Source organism: Dermacentor variabilis, chromosome 7, assembly GCF_050947875.1.
Source record: "Dermacentor variabilis isolate Ectoservices chromosome 7, ASM5094787v1, whole genome shotgun sequence".
Classification (NCBI taxonomy): Eukaryota; Metazoa; Arthropoda; class Arachnida; order Ixodida; family Ixodidae; genus Dermacentor; species Dermacentor variabilis.
This window is the reverse complement of record NC_134574.1, coordinates 85,665,631-85,683,475: the sequence shown is the minus strand read 5'-3', so window position 1 is coordinate 85,683,475 and position 17,845 is coordinate 85,665,631. Positions and strand designations below refer to the sequence as shown.

The 17,845-nt window shown below is 44.9% G+C and overlaps 1 protein-coding gene across 1 annotated transcript; it reads right to left on the bottom strand.

The window, feature by feature from the left end:
- Positions 1–5,225: 5,225 nt before the first annotated feature.
- LOC142586898 (uncharacterized) lies at positions 5,226–10,631 on the bottom strand. The gene is made up of 3 exons (XM_075697779.1): positions 10,562–10,631; positions 8,682–8,732; positions 5,226–5,985 (listed from the first exon to the last, which is right to left on the bottom strand). The coding sequence occupies exons 2-3, from the start codon at positions 8,691–8,693 to the stop codon at positions 5,629–5,631; spliced, it is 369 nt and encodes a 122-aa protein (XP_075553894.1). The 5' UTR covers positions 8,694–8,732; positions 10,562–10,631; the 3' UTR covers positions 5,226–5,628.
- Between the last annotated feature and the right edge of the window lie 7,214 nt (positions 10,632–17,845).

Genomic DNA, 17,845 nt, shown 5'->3' with positions numbered 1-17,845 from the left:
TAATTTTTTAAATGTCCTTAGTGCAAAGAAAACCTCAGTAGGACAGTTGTTATGTAAATGCGGTCGCGTCCTCATATGGAGACCATCGTGACCTATTACTAATTAATTTATTTTGCAAGTAAGCTTTGACAGATTATTGAATGGAGACAAATTATGTATTCAAGATTCTGCGAGTGGTGCGTCCACAGGTTCACAGGTCATGACGTTAGAAGAAACAGTCCTTCTCAGCTGCGACGCACAGGAAAACATCGCATTTCCGGCAGCGGACCCTTGTTTTCGACGCACACTTGTCTTGCTTCTTCAGCTGCGAAAACGGTTACTGGGCTTGCCGAGGCCAGTGGGCCTTCGCATCGCACCTCACACATAAATGATCGCAACACGTTTAGAGCAAGTACGGTGACTGAAGATGGGCTATTGGCCAAAGGCATTAAAAGGAACAATGCTAAATTGCAGCGCAGACAACATTCCGAAATACAGTATCAGTTCAGGCGGGTTCAGTGTGTCTCCTTCGCAGGAACAAGATTCTATTGCTGTGGCATCAAACTAGGGTCCCTGATATTCAGGCAACCGCTGGAGGACGTGACAGAACTGCCTGACTGATGTCATTCCCTCGACAGTAGCGAAAGGGGATCATCTACCATCTTCACGAAGAAGCCAGTGCACAACATGATCCTTCTGTTAGATTGAAATGCTGCCGCTACTCAAAAACGAAAAATGAATACTCGAAAAACAAATTCAAAGTTATGCTTTGATAGTTAACTAAATGTCCAAACAAGTCTATTAAAGCGTCGGTAGTTCTAAATTTTCGCGCGGTTCGTATGGGCCCCCGGCTTGGAAAAGAAAGAATTAGTAAGTCAGGGTGTCTCCGTATGAAGAGGCCAATCAAAAGCGGGCCAAAACTACTTAGCAACAGAACCCTTATTATTGAGTAACTGTTTTTCATAAGGCATTGCTCTTTCTTTACACAAAATAGGAGTTTTTAAATGTTCTGTATGATTGAGGCTGCAGTAAAAGAGAAATTTGAAGAGCTACTCACCACAACTCCGGCAAAACGGGAATGCGTCTATCATGATACATATTTTTCTTGAGCAGTGATTCGCCGCTTTCTATTAGAGAGCACTCGTTACATTTATTTGTCGCTGGAATATTGGTCGTGCCAGTGCTCCGCATGACTTTCGCTGTTCGATGAAAAAGGCAATGAAGAAAGTTGTGTCTCCACATGGAGAAGACTTAAGGGGTACGATTTATGCGTCGAGTACAGCTGTCTCTCGATTGCCAGTGTTAACGCAGAGAAAACCAAGGCAGTGCGTTTCGAACGGTTCACTGAAGATCTCCACAGGGAGAAGTCGAGACTTAAGGGGTACGACTTATGCGTCGAGTACAGCTGTCTCTCGATTGCCAGTGTTAACGCAGGGAAAACCAAGGCAGTGCATTTCGACTAGTTCACTGAAGATCTCCCTGGGGAGAGCTGAATGGGCTCGCGACGTCAAGTTATGGCGTGTCACGTTCTTGCCCACTGGTTACGTACCAAGAGGAACGTGGTGCGATGTACTCAAAACATCAGAGCTGTGGCTTGATACTGCCTTGAATTTCCAATTATCTATGTCTAGAAAGGGCTTCATAATTCGTTCTAGTGTTTATGTGGCTGTATAATCATAGCTCGTGTTCCACACCAACCCGTATGGTTTTTCAGCAGGTTGGTGGCAGCCTATGGAGACTTCTTCTTGACTGGAAAAACATAGTCGATAGCGGGGAAGTTTCTTCGCCTGCTGACAAACAAGGGTGGTTTCGGAATATCGGGGCTTGCAACTTCCTGTTGCCGTACGCTTACCTAGCATGCTTTTCTAGACTTGCCTCAGAGCCCAGACTATACGGGTGGGCGCATCGTACTCTGCTTCCCGTCGCGCCGTCGTTTCCTAAATGAACTCTTTGTTCTATAATTGACATGTCCCTTGGCTTCTGTTGTTTCTGTAACATTGCAGGGACTTAGCAATGCACTCCCCGATGTTCAAGCCCAAGAAGCACTAGTGTCTCGAGAGTGCGAAATGCTGCAAGTCCATTTAGTCTCCGAGAGGGTCCGAGGTAGAACGGGTTAGTGGAGTACACTCACGTTATTCAAGCTGCCAGTAGAGTTCCGAAGCTTCGGGTGGCTCTGCAGGTAGCGAGCGCAACCTGTTAACGACCAACTAGAGAATTAACACGCTCTCTCTTCCGTCCAATACGCTGAGAGTGTTGTCATATAAAAGCGATAAAACGCGCGCTTTACCCGCCGTGGTTGCTCAGTGGCTATGGTGTTAGGCTGCTGAGCACGAGGTCGCGGGATCGAATCCCGGCCACGGCGCCGCATTTCGATGGGGGCGAAATGCGAAAACACCCGTGTACTTAGATTTATGTGCACGTTAAAGAACCCCAGATGGCCGAAATTTCCGGAGTCCCCCACTACGGCGTGCCTCATAATCAGAAAGTGGTTTTGGCACGTAAAACCCCATAACTTAATTTTTTTAAACGCGCGCTCTTTTATTGTGCGGCTTCGCGAATTTTCTGGTGGCTAGTATCACGCACGGACTCAGATTACTATATATAAAGTATAGCTTCGCCCTGTTAGGGAAACTGTGCGCAGAGAAGGAAGCTAAGTATGCCTTGCCATGGATGATTTGCCCGCTAAGATGCATTGTTTGTTAGGTGTCTCTTTAACAATTATCCGTAATAGCAGCTAACCTTCAAATGATGTCACCTCCTTAGCCGGTACCTGTCCGAGAATGTCTTGAGTACTTCGGTTTCCCGAACAAGGTAATTCACCATTTGGTAATTACCTTGAGCATTCATAGCAGTTCGCTTGCGAGGGTGATAGCATTAAAGGGATACAGAATAAAAATAAAAGAATATAGAGAAACCCCACAATTGTATTCCTAAGACACGATTGCTATAGTATATAATCATAATTCGGGTTACTTTTGAGCGGATGGCACTATTTTTGACGCTGTATGAACGGCCACCGCGTCACTCGCAAAGCGCTCCCGACAACAAGCCGGCGGATCTGATGTCACACATACCGTCAGCAGCCGCGGGGCGAACTGACTGGCAGCGCAGTTTTGTTTTCCTCGCGTTGCGCAGTGCAAAATGTAAAGTTCTAGTGAGAGTGATGTAAACGCGGAGGAATAAGGTTTCGGAGCTCTAGGATCGCTAAACGCTCAGCCGCCTCCGTTCGGCACTGTGTGTTGCGTATGCGGTCGCCTACGGTTGAAATAAGACAGCAGCTGCCCTCAAAAATTGCCTTACCAAGAAGCATAATCGCAGGCCGATTTTTTAGGCACAGCCTGTAGTATTGCCACCAACAAAGAACCCAAGTAGTGAGTAGGTAACATGCACCTCAGCACACTTGCGCTAGCTAACGCGCCCGCTCCCGTTGTTTCATCGCAGCCGAGAACATCTTCCTTTGGTGCAAACGAGATGGCGCCACCTGTCTCATGTCGGCGAATTTAAATTGTTTCGTCAGCCGTCCTTTCAGACGATGCGGCTTCGATTCGTTCCGGCAGAATTGGCCAAACATCTAGCTCAGAACGTCGTACAAGCAACAAATTACGGTCAAACGGCACCTGTGCGCAAAACTACAGCGTCAACAAGCCAGCGGTTCACGGGAGAAGCATTCATGAGAAGCACGCGAGAAAAAGACTACCGCCGCCTGCCGTTTTCACATGCGCATGCAGCTCGACGGCATCCACGGTGGGCACTATGGTTGCACTGCTCGAGTCCACGCTCTGCGCAGCTTCTCATCTTTCGGAAAAGAGTGGCACGGCGTGTCTCTGTTATGGCGGCTGCATGTGCCCGACAATACTATTTCGGCACCCTTGCGCGCAGCAGACCCTCGGCTTTCTGCGGCGTTGACACGGCAGCTCCACACATCGATACACAAAACCACGAGATGAAATACGAGGTTTCCGAACAGCTCACACGAGGAAGCGGTGCGAATAGGACGGTCGAACAAAGAAAGCGCGTCGCTGCAAACGTCAACTCGCCCCTTCGCGCGCTCAGTGCGGGCGATCGCTAGCAATGGGGCTCGAGGAGGGTAAGCGTGACGCGATATCCGGCTTTGCCGGAGCTTCCGGAGGAAGCCGGTAGGTGCTGTGATTTGAGAAATATTTACTAAAATAATTACTTTTCGCTCACTTCTCCTCAGAAAGAGTGTTGTTTTGGTCGCTCTCGGTGCGACAGCTATCACTGGAGACAGAAATCTAGGCGGCAAATACTTTGTTCACTACCCCTTCAAGCTTTCAGGTGAGGCTCCAAGCAAATAGGCATTCTCGGTTTGCTTTTGTGTCCATCTTTTTCTGCATTGGGTCATCGGTACTATAGAAGAAGCAAGACATTGGTCTTTGACGAGGTCGGCCACAGGCAGTTTCCTGCCCCACTGCCACTGTACTTGCGGTGTGTATTATTAGAACGTTTGAGCTAAAGATAATTTTGTATGGGGACGTCAGCTGGTGACGTCAGTTGGGGAGCAATGTGGGGATAGTTTGTGCGTACTCCTGACTTCTGAAATTGTATTGAACTCAAGCTTCGTGTCCTGTGTCCTTGGTCAGACCCCAGGGTTAAATAGCTCTAGTTAAGGACGTTTGAAGCTTGGCGAGAGAGCGCTCCTCCGGCGATGGTTCGGACACTTCATTCACGCAGAAGGAAATAAGTTGCCGGTTTATATTGCGCCATACTACATCAAAGTGTGTTATAAATTAGAATTTAACTGTGTAATGTAACGGTTCCCAATGCGGTAGGTATGCCGCCCTTTCGAACACTTGGCGGTTTTTGCATGCGCATCACTGAGTGAATCGCTTTTACTTTGCTGGTACATAATGCTCCTGAATTGGGAAGCATTGTTTGAAAGCAGGGATACTGTGCTCCTTAACGGAACACCATAGCAGACGACGTTCAGATTGGAGAGAACTCACCGTGCATGCCCGTAGTTTTACAAATTTGGGCGAATTTCAGACTTGATAAGGTTTTAATATGCCGTACTGTGCGGCATCGCATGAGGGCTCACTAGAGCTGTCGATGCTAGATCGCTGTCGCTGAAAATTGGGAACCATGTAAAGTAAAAAAAAATAATTTTCGTGATAACTGAAATAGCGCACATAGCGCTGTGAATATCAGGACATTGAACACAACAGAACCACATCGAAAGATGGGACACTATATTTTCCCGAGAACTATCGATCAAACACTGAAAGAAAAATACTTACAAATGTAATTTTTAAAGCTTCTGCCATATATGCAGCAAAATATTTATCTGCAAGGCAATTTTCAACTTCTCCATTCAATCTGTTTTTCAAGTCCCCGTAAATACTTAGGAATGTCCCATGGTACACAGAGAGAACAGCTATTCTTCTAAAGGAATCTTACGGCGGTTGCATATGCGGGCCAATTAACTGCGGCATAGCTCTGTCTAAAAATGCGAGATAGCCTTCCTGGATTATATTATGCGAGAAAGCTGAAAGATAATTCCGTTAAAGTAAAGAAAAGAAAATAAACCAAATAATGTAGACAAAATTTGGAAGCCCTCAGAGAATAAACAGTCTAATCACGCTCTTTGTGTTTCAGGCACAGTGCAGTTCCTGGCCTTTTCTGCACTTGCCGTTACCTCACTAGCAACGGCACAAAGGGCAGAGCCTTCGATACACGAGGCCACATGCGATTGCACATCCGTTGGTGTTTTCTGCTGCACTCATTGCTGCAACGGTCTTCGCACGTTGACTTGCAGTTGCTGCGGCGAAATCTCTCTATGCAGATGACCAGAAGGCAGTCGTTCCAGCACGACAGCAAGCAGCGATTCCAGTCGGGCGGGTAGGTGGGCTTCCTGATTTTACTATGACGGAGTTGCGCCTCTTCCCCTCTGTTTCGGATGCATGGATTGGGCGTTGACTCGCAGACGCACTTGCCCTGGCAGCACACGCTTAGCCTAGAAGGACACCGACGCATCTTCCTTCGTCGTAGCTAAGGTGCAAAATGAAACAATAACTGTCAGAAAATGACCCCAGCAATTTGCGCCGAATTTACTAGCGACCGTATGTGTCGTTAGTGTCTCATGCTTGGCTGATATTTTTATTGTTCTTTTCTAGATTTGCCACTCATACAGGCATAAATTACATGCTTGAAATGGCCAAAAACTTCGTTACATTGAAACCATGTCACGGAAGTACTTCGTTAAATCGCGAAACAAAATAAGCTTTATTTCATGAAACTAAGATCGAGAAATGAGAATACTTTGTTACATCGCGAATTTCCTCACGTCAGTGTTCGTTATATCGAGGTTTGACTGTATTAACTTTGTTTACAGGCAACTCCATTATAGATTTAATGTCAATCACAGCGTTTTTGACGTGTTTTCACGTCTTCCGTGGTCGGCCATTTTGGCACGACATTTCGGCCACGCTGACTAAGACGTAAATTCGCGTAATGGCACATTAATGCGCTCGCATTGAAAATACCGTGCCATGAAACTACCTTATAGGCATATAGCCCCAGCTTTCTGCACAGCCTTTGAACAACGCAAAATTTGTAGAACCACTTTGTATCATTAGCGAATTTATTTATTCCAACTTTTCGAATTTGTATGCAGTTGGAAGGCGCCTAATTTGCCCAGGACTGAACGTTTACTGGAGCCATAGCCAAAAACGCATGCAACTGGCCGCGGCCTAAAGGTCGCCAATTTCTTGTCCCCATAATCTCATCGGGGAGCTTCGTCTAGGTGTTTTTCTGACCACCCAGAAACCTCAGCGGAGCGTTACAGTAAACTAGAACATACGGGCACTGTACCTACCGACGCGCGCGTCACGTAAAGTGTTGCTCATAGCTGTGACGTTGCAGTCACTAACTATTGAACGCCTCTATGAAACCATACCTATACGTACGGCAGGTCAGGAACGCGCGTACGGTAAGACGCGTGAGGCCCGTGCCAGACCAGCCGCGGGGCAGCGCTAGCAGCATGCTTGCTCATTGCCGATTGCTGTTGAAGAAAATTTTAATTGCGCTACTAACATGACACAATCCTCAAAATACAGAATACAGAAATTATAACTTAGTGGCGGGTGTATTATGCGTCATGCGTTTTCTTTCTTGATGCTTTATGCTTTCTATTTAGCGAATAGAATATTTAGCGTTTCCTCTGTTTCAGTTTAAACAAGCAGCACCTTCTGTTTTGCTGCTGCGCTTCGTGAAAAAGAAAAAAAAAAGGTAAAGGAGGCCACGCGAGATCTCTATTTCTTAAGGCGTCCTTCCTCGCTAAGTAAAGGGGCTTACTGCAAAGTAATTTGGTTCGCCAGTGGGGCATATTAGATGTTCCTAAGATAAAGGCAACCTAAATAGTACAAAGCCCGTGCACTCTGATCCATGGAGTCATGCTACCTCCCCTTACTACCAAAGAATCTAATGGGGATGCTGCCGAGTAAGCTGCGCTGATTTTGACGTCACAGCTTTCGTCACGTCAGATTTGGCAACGAAAATTTCCGGGCTATTAACATGACACCATACCATCAAGTGCATAGGCAACTGAGAAATCTGGGTGGCGTTGCTAAAATACCCTGAACAAATGAAAAGTTTGACATTGGTCAAAACCGCTCACGCCTTATTAAAATGTCGATGGAGGCACGTCGAATGTTTCTTAGTCTCTAACGATATACATACCCCGTGTCCTGGAAAGTTCAGAGTTGTCCACCGTTTTTCTACACAATTACCGCACCTGCCACATGATGGCTTGCTTTAGTGAGTACGAAGGGCCATAAGTTCACCTTGAATTTCTTCATGCAAAACTATCTTTTTTTATAGTGGGGCTGGCGTGAGAGAACGAAACTTGCGATGCTTTGTTGCCAGCATTATTTTAAAAGTGGTTGTGCACCATTACTGCCCAAGCACTGGGAAGGGTGCTCACTCAGACATGTTTTCGTGAGAAAACTATTCTCACTAAATTGACTTGTAATACCAAAGCCGTCCCGAACACCACGCTTTGGTGTTCTGTGAGCGTAGAGAGGGATCGGGCTCGAGAGAATTCTCCGTTGCTGAGAACGTTCAGATTTTCTACTGTCGAGAGAGCACAATCGCAATAGATTTGCAACAGAAAACTCGTGGTTAGTAATTATAATTGCTTTCGACGCACTTCTGCAGTGCACTGACATTGCTTCTGGAGTCCCTTGTGGCTAAGGCCCTAGAAAAGTGAGAAGCGCAGGTTTGAATGCTCCAATTATAACAGTGAATCTCAATTTACGTTCTTGTACAACCAGGGAAAGGGCCGATTGTTAGATTGAGCTACCCAGACTCCATCTCTCAAGCACTATGAACTATATTTTATTTATTTTCCATTGAGAGATAATCATTCGGATATTCAGTTTACATTAGGCGTAATAAATTATTTCCTACAATTCCAACTGAAGTAACCTTCCATCGAAACTACGTCTCGCGGCTTCAGCCACATTATTTCCATTTTTAAGGTGCACAAGTACCAGTCGCTCTCCATATGGCATGAAAGGTAGAACGGTAAGAAATAGTCATGAGCTAGCTCTTGTTTACTCGCGTTTATATTCAGTACAACGGCACTGGTAGAACGCAGTGACATTAAAGCAAAAACAATCAAACGGGTTCAACATTTTTGAATGGCGGTACGCAGTGATGCAATAAAAAGCACACTGACTTCCTACCTTGCACGACATACAGTCATCGCTGCCGGGACGACAGACCTTGAGTGGATTCTGCGTCGAATTTGGATTCAGGAAACATGATAGCGAAAACCATTAAGCCTGAAACTCCTGCTTACAGAGTGATGAACAGGACAACAGAATGTGGGCTTAACTGAGTATGCATGTTTTTTATTTCTATTGCTACAAGGGTAAGCTACTTTCTTTTTTGTGAGCGGCAGCGCGTCTCAATCGTTAAAGAAAGCAGCTAGAGCAATTATTTCTGGCGTATAATTACATATGATTGTCTTCTGAATTCGCATAATGTTCTTGTTTTTTTGCATGCAACTCAAAAAATATATCCCGCGCCCAAGAAAGGACAATAAAGGACAAAAATTGGTCAGTCGGTAGCCTTTATGAGACAAAACGATTCCACAAAACCTTAAGGTTTCGTGATACAGAAATATCAACGCGAGTTGTAGCTGCCAACAATTCGTAGCTCTCTGTGTGCAATGAATATGAGATGATTACGCAGAATACATGTTGGTTCAATGCGAAGTGGAAGGTGTAGATTTCACGCCAGGACCAAATGACAGAAAACAAGAATACCGCATGCCTAAATATATTGATTGGCTGCGCATGTGTGCCACCAGGCTCTCTGTATCGGCGCAGTGATCACGCCAAGGACAGCTTCAACAGGCACAAATGAATTCATATATCGCATGTTGCGCACCATAGGTATATCTTCAGTTTCAGCGCACCCTTAATTACAAAGGGCACTTGATATTCGCGGCCACGAATGAAAAGACGAGATAGCCTCAATTATTGCGCACAAAACACGCAGTCAGTGTTTCATATTTTAGGAAATAGAACTGAAATTTTTGAGCTTGTTCGCTAACCAGTTTGTCCTAATAACAGTGAAAAAGTAATCAGGATTCGTTCTCAATTGAAGAAAGAAAATTTATGGCGTCGTAGCTACAACAGACTGCACACCACTAATTCGCTGCACACCACTAATTCACCACTCTTCGCTGTCAGCGGCCTCCTTAGAACCATCAAGAACACAGAGTATCTGATGTTCGGATCTGTAAATGACAATTGAGATAGCGAATTTTGGGAACCTAATGAGCAAGCCTAATCTAACCGCAGCTCCGACCGCTACAGTGACGTGTGGATTAGGTTGCAAATTTTTTTTGGCAATGATAATCTTCCCCTATCATACTTTTGATTTCGTACTCCAATGAAACGCGCACGCCAATCGTAAGTAAATTGCTGTGAAAGTTGGAATTTAATAAATAATACGGCAATTACGGCGGCATGATCGCGTGGTGAAAAAAAATTTTGCCACGAAAGATAACGTTTCTTAGAGCCAAGTCAACGAAATATAACAGTAAAGTGTGATTTCATTGCTGTTTCGTTCATCTCACGGCAATCACAAAATGCTGCATCTTTTGCTTTGAGTGGACAGAAATCCGTTAAATGTACAAATCAAACGTGCGTTTGGCGAAGTAGCAAACGCCTCGGCTTTTGTGCACCGGTTCTGCTGTTGTCTTCTTGCAGTCCTTCTTCCTCCGTCCGTTTTTCTTTTCTTTCGACACTTAAGTGCTTCCCGCTGCACAAATTTTACACCATGCACCTTCTTAAGCAGGCTCACGTTAGCCTCAGATAATTGCAGGTAAGATGTGTAATAGGTTCCACGGGAGTAATTTAGCGTGACAAGAATACATATATCAAAATAAATCTGCTGTCTACGGGTCTATACCTCTCTGGCTTTCCGAGAGTTGAGTGGCATTGCGGGAAAACCGACACTCACGGAATGCTAGAGATTACCAACTAATCACAGTAATATTGCAAGCCATCTATGATATTCATGAAATGTTCAACGACTGAGGTACAACGCATACCGTCAGGTCTGGGAGCTTCGCTGTCCGGCGTCTTGCGAATGCGCCTTCCTCATCAGGATGTGCCTGGGCAAGGAAAAATCCTGTTGAAAGTATTTTACGAAAACTTTAATTTATTTGTCATTAAAAGAAAACAACATACGCGAGAAAGCAGGGCAGAACCAAACTGACAGATGTTCATTATAAAATATGAAGAGGCCAAATAAACGGACATACACGTGAGAAGAGAACGGGACAGGGCTCCCTGTCCCGTTTTCTTCTCACGTGAATGTCCGTTTATTTGGCGTCCTCATATTTTATAATGAACAGCTACCAATTAGCCCAACAAGAAGTGCTTTTGTGACAGATGTTGTTGCATTTGTCATGTGTCTCTTTAAGTATTCTCATAAGTTAACCCTTGCCAACATGGATTCTATATATATAATAATATTTTATAAGGTTATTGTGTAGAAATCGGAACTCTACACTGTTTCAGTTTTGATTCGTTGTAGTCAATAGAAGATTAAACGGCGTGGCATTGAATAGACTTGATACGCTTCTAATTAGCTGCGTTGAATAGAATTTCCATACAAGTGTTATTAGGAACTCATTTCTGAAAAATTGAAAAAAGTCTGCTCCAAAATTAACACAGAGGATTTAATTTACGAAATCTTCTTTTTGTCTACGCTAAATACAGTTTTGCATGGTTAAGAAAATTGGTTAACTTTAAATAAAGCGGTAATATTGTTATTGTTACTCTGTGTGCCTTAAGCTTTGCGCGTTTTCTTTTACTATGCTCAAAAAATACTTGTGTACGTCTGCACGACCAATGTATATGTAGGCAGGCAGATTTCACTTGCAACAGTCATAAGACTTCATTTCTGATAAACATTGCAGCTGCTTAACGGATCACTCATGTTAGTGGAGCATATGGCTATATCTCCTAAGGCAGCGGATTCTTAAATGTGTGGCAATGTGGCACTTCAATTGCCTTTTTGATGTGCTCTGTGGAGCGTGGTTGTCTAGTACTGTATATATTGTCGCGTTGGTGGTGACGGTGAAGAGCAAGTTAGTCGCAATACTGGCTTTTGCGGCTCTACTTCTTTATTAGCTTAGCTTTTACCCAGAAAGGCAAGTAGCGATAAAACACGACGAGAGCGGTGATAATTTAAGCTTGTTTACGAGCCTTACTGTCGAAATACGTCGTCCATGTACATAATTAGCTTTGCTTTCCAGCGGAATTGTTGATGGTCGCGTATGTTCCAGAATGTGCATTACTATGAGCTTCGAAAAAACCATCAAAGTATAAATTTCGGCCCACATACGGGGAGTGCTTAATGCCGGCTTCAGCTCCGCCGCAGGACGGCCTGGCATTGCACTACATTAGAGATCGGCCCTCGTATGGGGAGTGCACAACACCTGATTCACCTCCGCCGCGGGTAGGCCCAGCATTGTACTATCTTCTGGATCGGCCCATGTATGGGGAGTGCTTAACGCTTGCTTAAGCTCCGCCGCGGGTCGGGACGGCATTGCACTATCTTGGGGTTCGGCCCACGTATGGCGAGTGCTTAACGCCTCGTTAACCTCCACCGCGGGTCGGGCCAACATTGCACTATCTTCGGGATAGGCCCACGCATAACGAGTGCATAACGCCTGCTTAACCTGCGCCGCGGGTGGGGCCGACATTGCACTATCTTCGGGATAGGCCCACGTAAATGGAGTTTTTTGCTTACCATAACGATACGAAAATTTCCTTGTACGGTAGAGGCATACAGCTTCGCTGTAAAAACCTGCAAGACCCATGTGAAGAATACCGCTTGCGGTAATTCACGTATCACTCAAGCAATATAGCGGCACAACGCATTGCAACTGGAGAAACATCTTATGCATGACGCGTATACAGCAGCGGGACTCCTCTCTCTCTCTCTCTCTCTCTCTCTCTCTCTCTCTCTCTCTCTCTCTCTCTCTCTCTCTCGGGCTTTCCTATAAAGAATCTGTGCCATTTAGCGCCGCAACCACGAAGCCTACATTTGCCTACGACTTGCAATGCACGTCCGTGCATGCAAAGGAAAACGCATATTGCTGCAGCGCGGCTTCTCTTTCGCGCTTTTTGTTTGGACACCCTGCGCCATATAGTGGCGCGCTGTTGAGGAGCCCATGCGCAGTCTCTCATAGGAGATGCGTGGTGCGCTGGTCCGTGTGAACGCCGAGAATCGCTCATGTACTGGCTGCACGCTTAGTGGCACAGACTCAGCGACCCAAGTTGACGAGACATATATTGTCTTGTCTCGTCTCTCGTCTACATTTTGCGCTGTTAACAGCGGGATGGAAAACCAACAAGCCCCAGCTGCTATTCTAGTGAAATATATTGAAGAGCGGAGCATGGCCACTCCATTTATGGCATCGGTCGCTAAAGAGTTGGGTTGCTGTCATTAAAGAGAACATGTGAAGTGAACTCGATCCTGCCCCCAGCACGGGAAAACTTCCGAATTTTGTCGCATGGTACATTCGCCTGGTCGAAATCATCGATCGCGAAATTGGGTGGCCGTAATGACGCCGGGCTTCTGTGCCGCTACGCTGCTGCTACTACATGCTGCTTCACACTGTCCATGCTGCACCGTTTAACGGTGATGTCCGTGGAGAGTATGACTCTACCGAGCATGAGAGGAATTGAAATCATTGTTTTGGTGATTCTACAGTGGCACATTCTCAGTGGCAATTAACTAGCAACTGAAGTCAGCATCAAAGATGTACGTTGAAACAGCACACGTCTACTGGCTATGTGAGACGACTATTGGAGCCACCACGCGCAATAATACATTTATGGTAACTAGTGCCCCTGTACGCAAAGGGAATGGAGTAACGCGTGCCTTTTCCTTTCACAGCTCGGGATGATGATGGTTTATTGGCATCCCCTTCCAAACGGGGCTTACACAAATAGTCATCTAGCCAGCTTTATTTATTCTGGTATACTGAGCATGTTTTGCATTCCAGCATCTTTGTATAGATCTCTGTAATCGTTTCTTTAATGCCTATCTATTTTCCTTGTATGGCTACCTATGCCGCGAATGAATCCGGTCGTATCAATTTCTTCCTTGCATTTTCCTCCAATATGCTTAACGTCTCTTGCTTATCTAGTCTGCTACCGACTGGTACGCGTGGAGCGCAATAACGTGCTCTAAAATTACGTAAATGTTCCGCCACCCTGCACTGAATCCTAAACACCTTCAGTGCCTCTCACATCACATCGCCATGTACCGCTTCATTAATATGCGTGGCATGATGTAAAAACAATAATGCCATGATTAGCATGACATGACTGGCATGCATGTCCTGACATAAATGACATGACAAGACATTATCAATGACATGCATGACTTCACCAATGTCATGGCGTGAATCACATTAATGAATGCCATCACATGACACGCGTAACATGGCAAAAGTGGCATGAAATATAAATATGTCATGTATAAAATATTCCATGGCATCTCACTATTGTCATTAGATGTCATGACATGTATCACATGACAGGCAAGGACATTTCTGGACATGGATGGGTGACATGAATTACATCACTTGTCATGAGATGACAAGGGTAACGTGCGTGCACGCCATGAGGAAGACATGCATGTGTGGTGTTGCATGCGTGACATGTAGGTGATATGAATGACATGGAATGTCATGAACGTGCGTGATATGTGTCGCATGCATGCATGAGATAAGATGAATGACATGTCTTGACATGATGTCCATAGGCTGTGTAACCCAAACTATCATGTATATCATTATATCATGACGTGGCGCAAATATGACGACGAAGCGCATGTGATGTCGTTCACGTAATCATTCATGCAGGTCATATCATGGCATGCATACCGTCTGATTCATGCCATTTAATGCTTGTTCGTTCATGCGTGCACAGCATAACATACATGCAGGTCCTCCTTGTAGTGGCATGCCAATCATATTATAATTGCGTGTAATACATATCCAGTGCAGGCTGACAGACAGTCAGACAGACAGACAAAGTGCCTACAGTAGGCAAAAACGCTTCGCAATTATGGAGCATGACGGTAAAAGCGTCTAGGCGTTCTTGCAAGTTGTCTCCTGCTCCCGCGTTAAGGGAGAAAGAGAAAAATCTTTAGTGCAATAAAGACTCTGCTTGGTTACTGCAGTTGGAGCCCCTCTTCCAGGGCCCCACTGGTTATATTTTATTCTAGCTTTTTATTTTTGAATATATGACACCTCAGCCTGATGCCGAGATGAGTCTTGTAATGAAACTTAGAAGTCTTCTGGAAGCTGAAACCAGTTTACAACCAGTCGACCCCTCTGATCTTCCCGAGGGCTGCAGCTCTGCCTGAAAAAGACAAATTTGTTACATCAACGCAAATTCTTTTATAGAGAAGCTGTCTATGGCTGAAATCCCGGGATTTTCCCGTCTTCATCGAAAGAAAAAAATAATTCGATCAATTTAGAAGCGAGAAATGTCTGCATCCTTTATAAACTCGTTATAAACAGATACACGTACAACATATAGCATGTCATTTCTTTCAGCAAGAAAAAGCGCACGACACACATGAGTGACGATAGCGCGTGCAAACAATGCAAAGTACGTAGCTCACCCTCGCATGAGTTTCAAGTAAGACTGCTGCTACGTAAGCTGCCGCGGCCACAGCAGAGTACGAAGTAGGAAGAGACGTCACTAGCCTTGTAACAATGGGTAGCAAGTAGAGCTCCTCGCATACGTTTCTCGATTGTGGGTGCACACACTGCCACGGCACCGGCAGCCTAAGAAGTCTTTCAAATATAAAATATAACAATCAGCTTGCACGTTGCTTTCCACAGCTTCGCTAATAAACCACCTACATAGAGCGCCAAAATCATAAAAGGGGCTGACAGATGAAATAGCACACTGTGGTACAAAGGTTATGAACAGGGATAAGGTGCCTCAGAAGGGCTGGCCAACGTTTAGATAGGAGCACCTATCTTCGTCAAAGGCGGCCTCGTCACCTTCGGCATGTTAGTTTTAGAGGGTCTATGTAGCGACGTCCCGTGCGGTTGTCGGTGGGGGCTGGTTGTACAGGGAGAGACTTCAAAGAGAATGAGTGCTGTCGCCTGACGTCTGTGAGCGTGGTTCCCAAGACGAGGGACCAGAGCGGGAGAGTGGGAAGGCGGGGGGAAAAGAAAAGAAAGAAAAGGGGAGAGATAAAGTGGGGACACAAAAAAAAAAGAAAAGAAAGAAAGAACAAGAAAAGAAAAAGAGGGGCATGGGAGGTCTTGGGGTTGAGAGAGGTTAGGGAGCATTCAAGGGTGTCGTTGGCGGCATGTTTTTGTGGCTTTAGAAAAGCCGGTCAGGCGGTCAGTGCGCGAGTAACAAAAAGACCCAAAAAGACATCAATTGAAAGAGTAACTTTAGTAGTCCAGCAGTAACGTATCGAGCAATACTGAAAGAATTAAGATGGCGACAAGGAGTCTGGGGTAGAGTGCATGGGGCAACTGGATGTCAGCGCAATGGTCTTTCAAGGGACGTTAGCTCCAGTAGCTCAACGTAGGTGTCATTACCGTGGCATAGAGAAATGGCGATATGCTGTGTGGCGGAAGCGCCGGAAAAGGTATACTGGCGTCTGGGACTTTGCAATATGTTGGTGAGGGTGTTTCAAAAATATAAAAAGAGCAGACAAAATCAAAGAAAGGGGTGCACCGAAACCGGAATAACAAACTCGGAGGGTGACGTGCTCAGAAGCGGGCGGAGGCAGGTGTATTTGTGAAAAGGGGCTCGTGCATTTGATTTAAACTTAAAAACATAAAGTAGTATGATAAATTGAGTAGTAAGCAGGAAAAAAGAATTTTTGAAAAGGAGGAATAGGTGAGGTTAAGAATTAAGGTGAGCTGGTGGCATAATGTCTTTTGTGCCTTGGTTCTTGATATGAGAATTTCTTATTTAAGTTACCGCTTTTAAAGATTCTAAGTTGCCACGTGCCACAATAATTCCCGTCGGGTGTAGGCATATAAACTTGCGTATGGAGTATGATTCCGTACACTTCCTTTCGCGAGGTGAACGGAAATTTGTTTGTAGTATATAGAGCCTTGCTTTGTCGAATATATGACCATGTTCATTAAAATGACTGGTTACTGCTTTAAATAAATTGTGTTTTGTATCCGCGCAGTGACCGTTTAGTATTGTATGAATTTGTTGTGCACTCTCACCTATGTATTGTTTGCTACAAGCGGCTCATTCTAGACAGTAGACTACGTTGCTTGATGTGCATGTTACCTTGTACCCCAATGTACCCCAAGTTATCTTGTGCGAGTAATTCGACGGTGTACTTTTTACTGCAGTAGCGGATTGAATATGTTTGCTTGTAGAGCACCTGGGGCGTCCACAGGGACCAGTTCACAACATCGTCTTTGTCCTTAGTTTGGCATGCACTAGAATATCTTTAAAATTAAGGTTGCGTCGGTAGGCTAATCTGGGCGGGTCGGGAAAAATCTTATTAAGTTTCTGGTTGCTGGTGAGAATTGGGCAGTATTTACTACTGATGTTGTTCATGTTTGGGAGTGCGTTTGAGAATTTAGTAGTGAGAATATGGGTTGTTCTTCTTATAATCTTCGGGCGGGGATTCAGGACCTCGGCTTGATCAAGTTTGGTTGCAGCGGTGTAGGCTTCTTGAAGGTCAATGTTTGGGTGGTTCCTGTTGGATAGGGTTTCTTTAAGGTTATCGAGTCTATCTATGTAGTCTTGGTCTTCAACGCAAATGCGATGTAGCCGTGTGGCTTGGCCCTTAAAGATGCCTTGTTTGCAATGTTTGGCAATGTGGCTGGTATATTCTAGGTACTGTTGTTTGTCGAAAGGTTTTGTCGAAAGACGTCACGGCCCTGTAAACCAACATTACAATCCCCGATGATTTATCTTCGATAAAAAACGCTGTCGACACACATTGCACAACAATCTACTGAAATCCACTTTTCGCTCCTTGAAGTAGTTCTAACAGATTACTACTTCGAATTTGTGGAGAGTTACTACCTACAGATACATGGCACAAGCATGGGTACACCTTTTGCATTAACCTACGCGAACATATTTATGGGAATTCTAGAACCAGATTTCGTATCGCGCTACACTGACAAGCCCCACACATACGTACGATACATAGACGACATATTCATAATATGGGGACATGGTCAAGACAGTCTAGAAAAATATGTAGCATCTCTAAACTCTTTTCATCCAACAATAAAATTCACATCAAGATCTTCAACTGAGTGCATAAACTTTCTGGACACAACAACATACATTGGCAATTG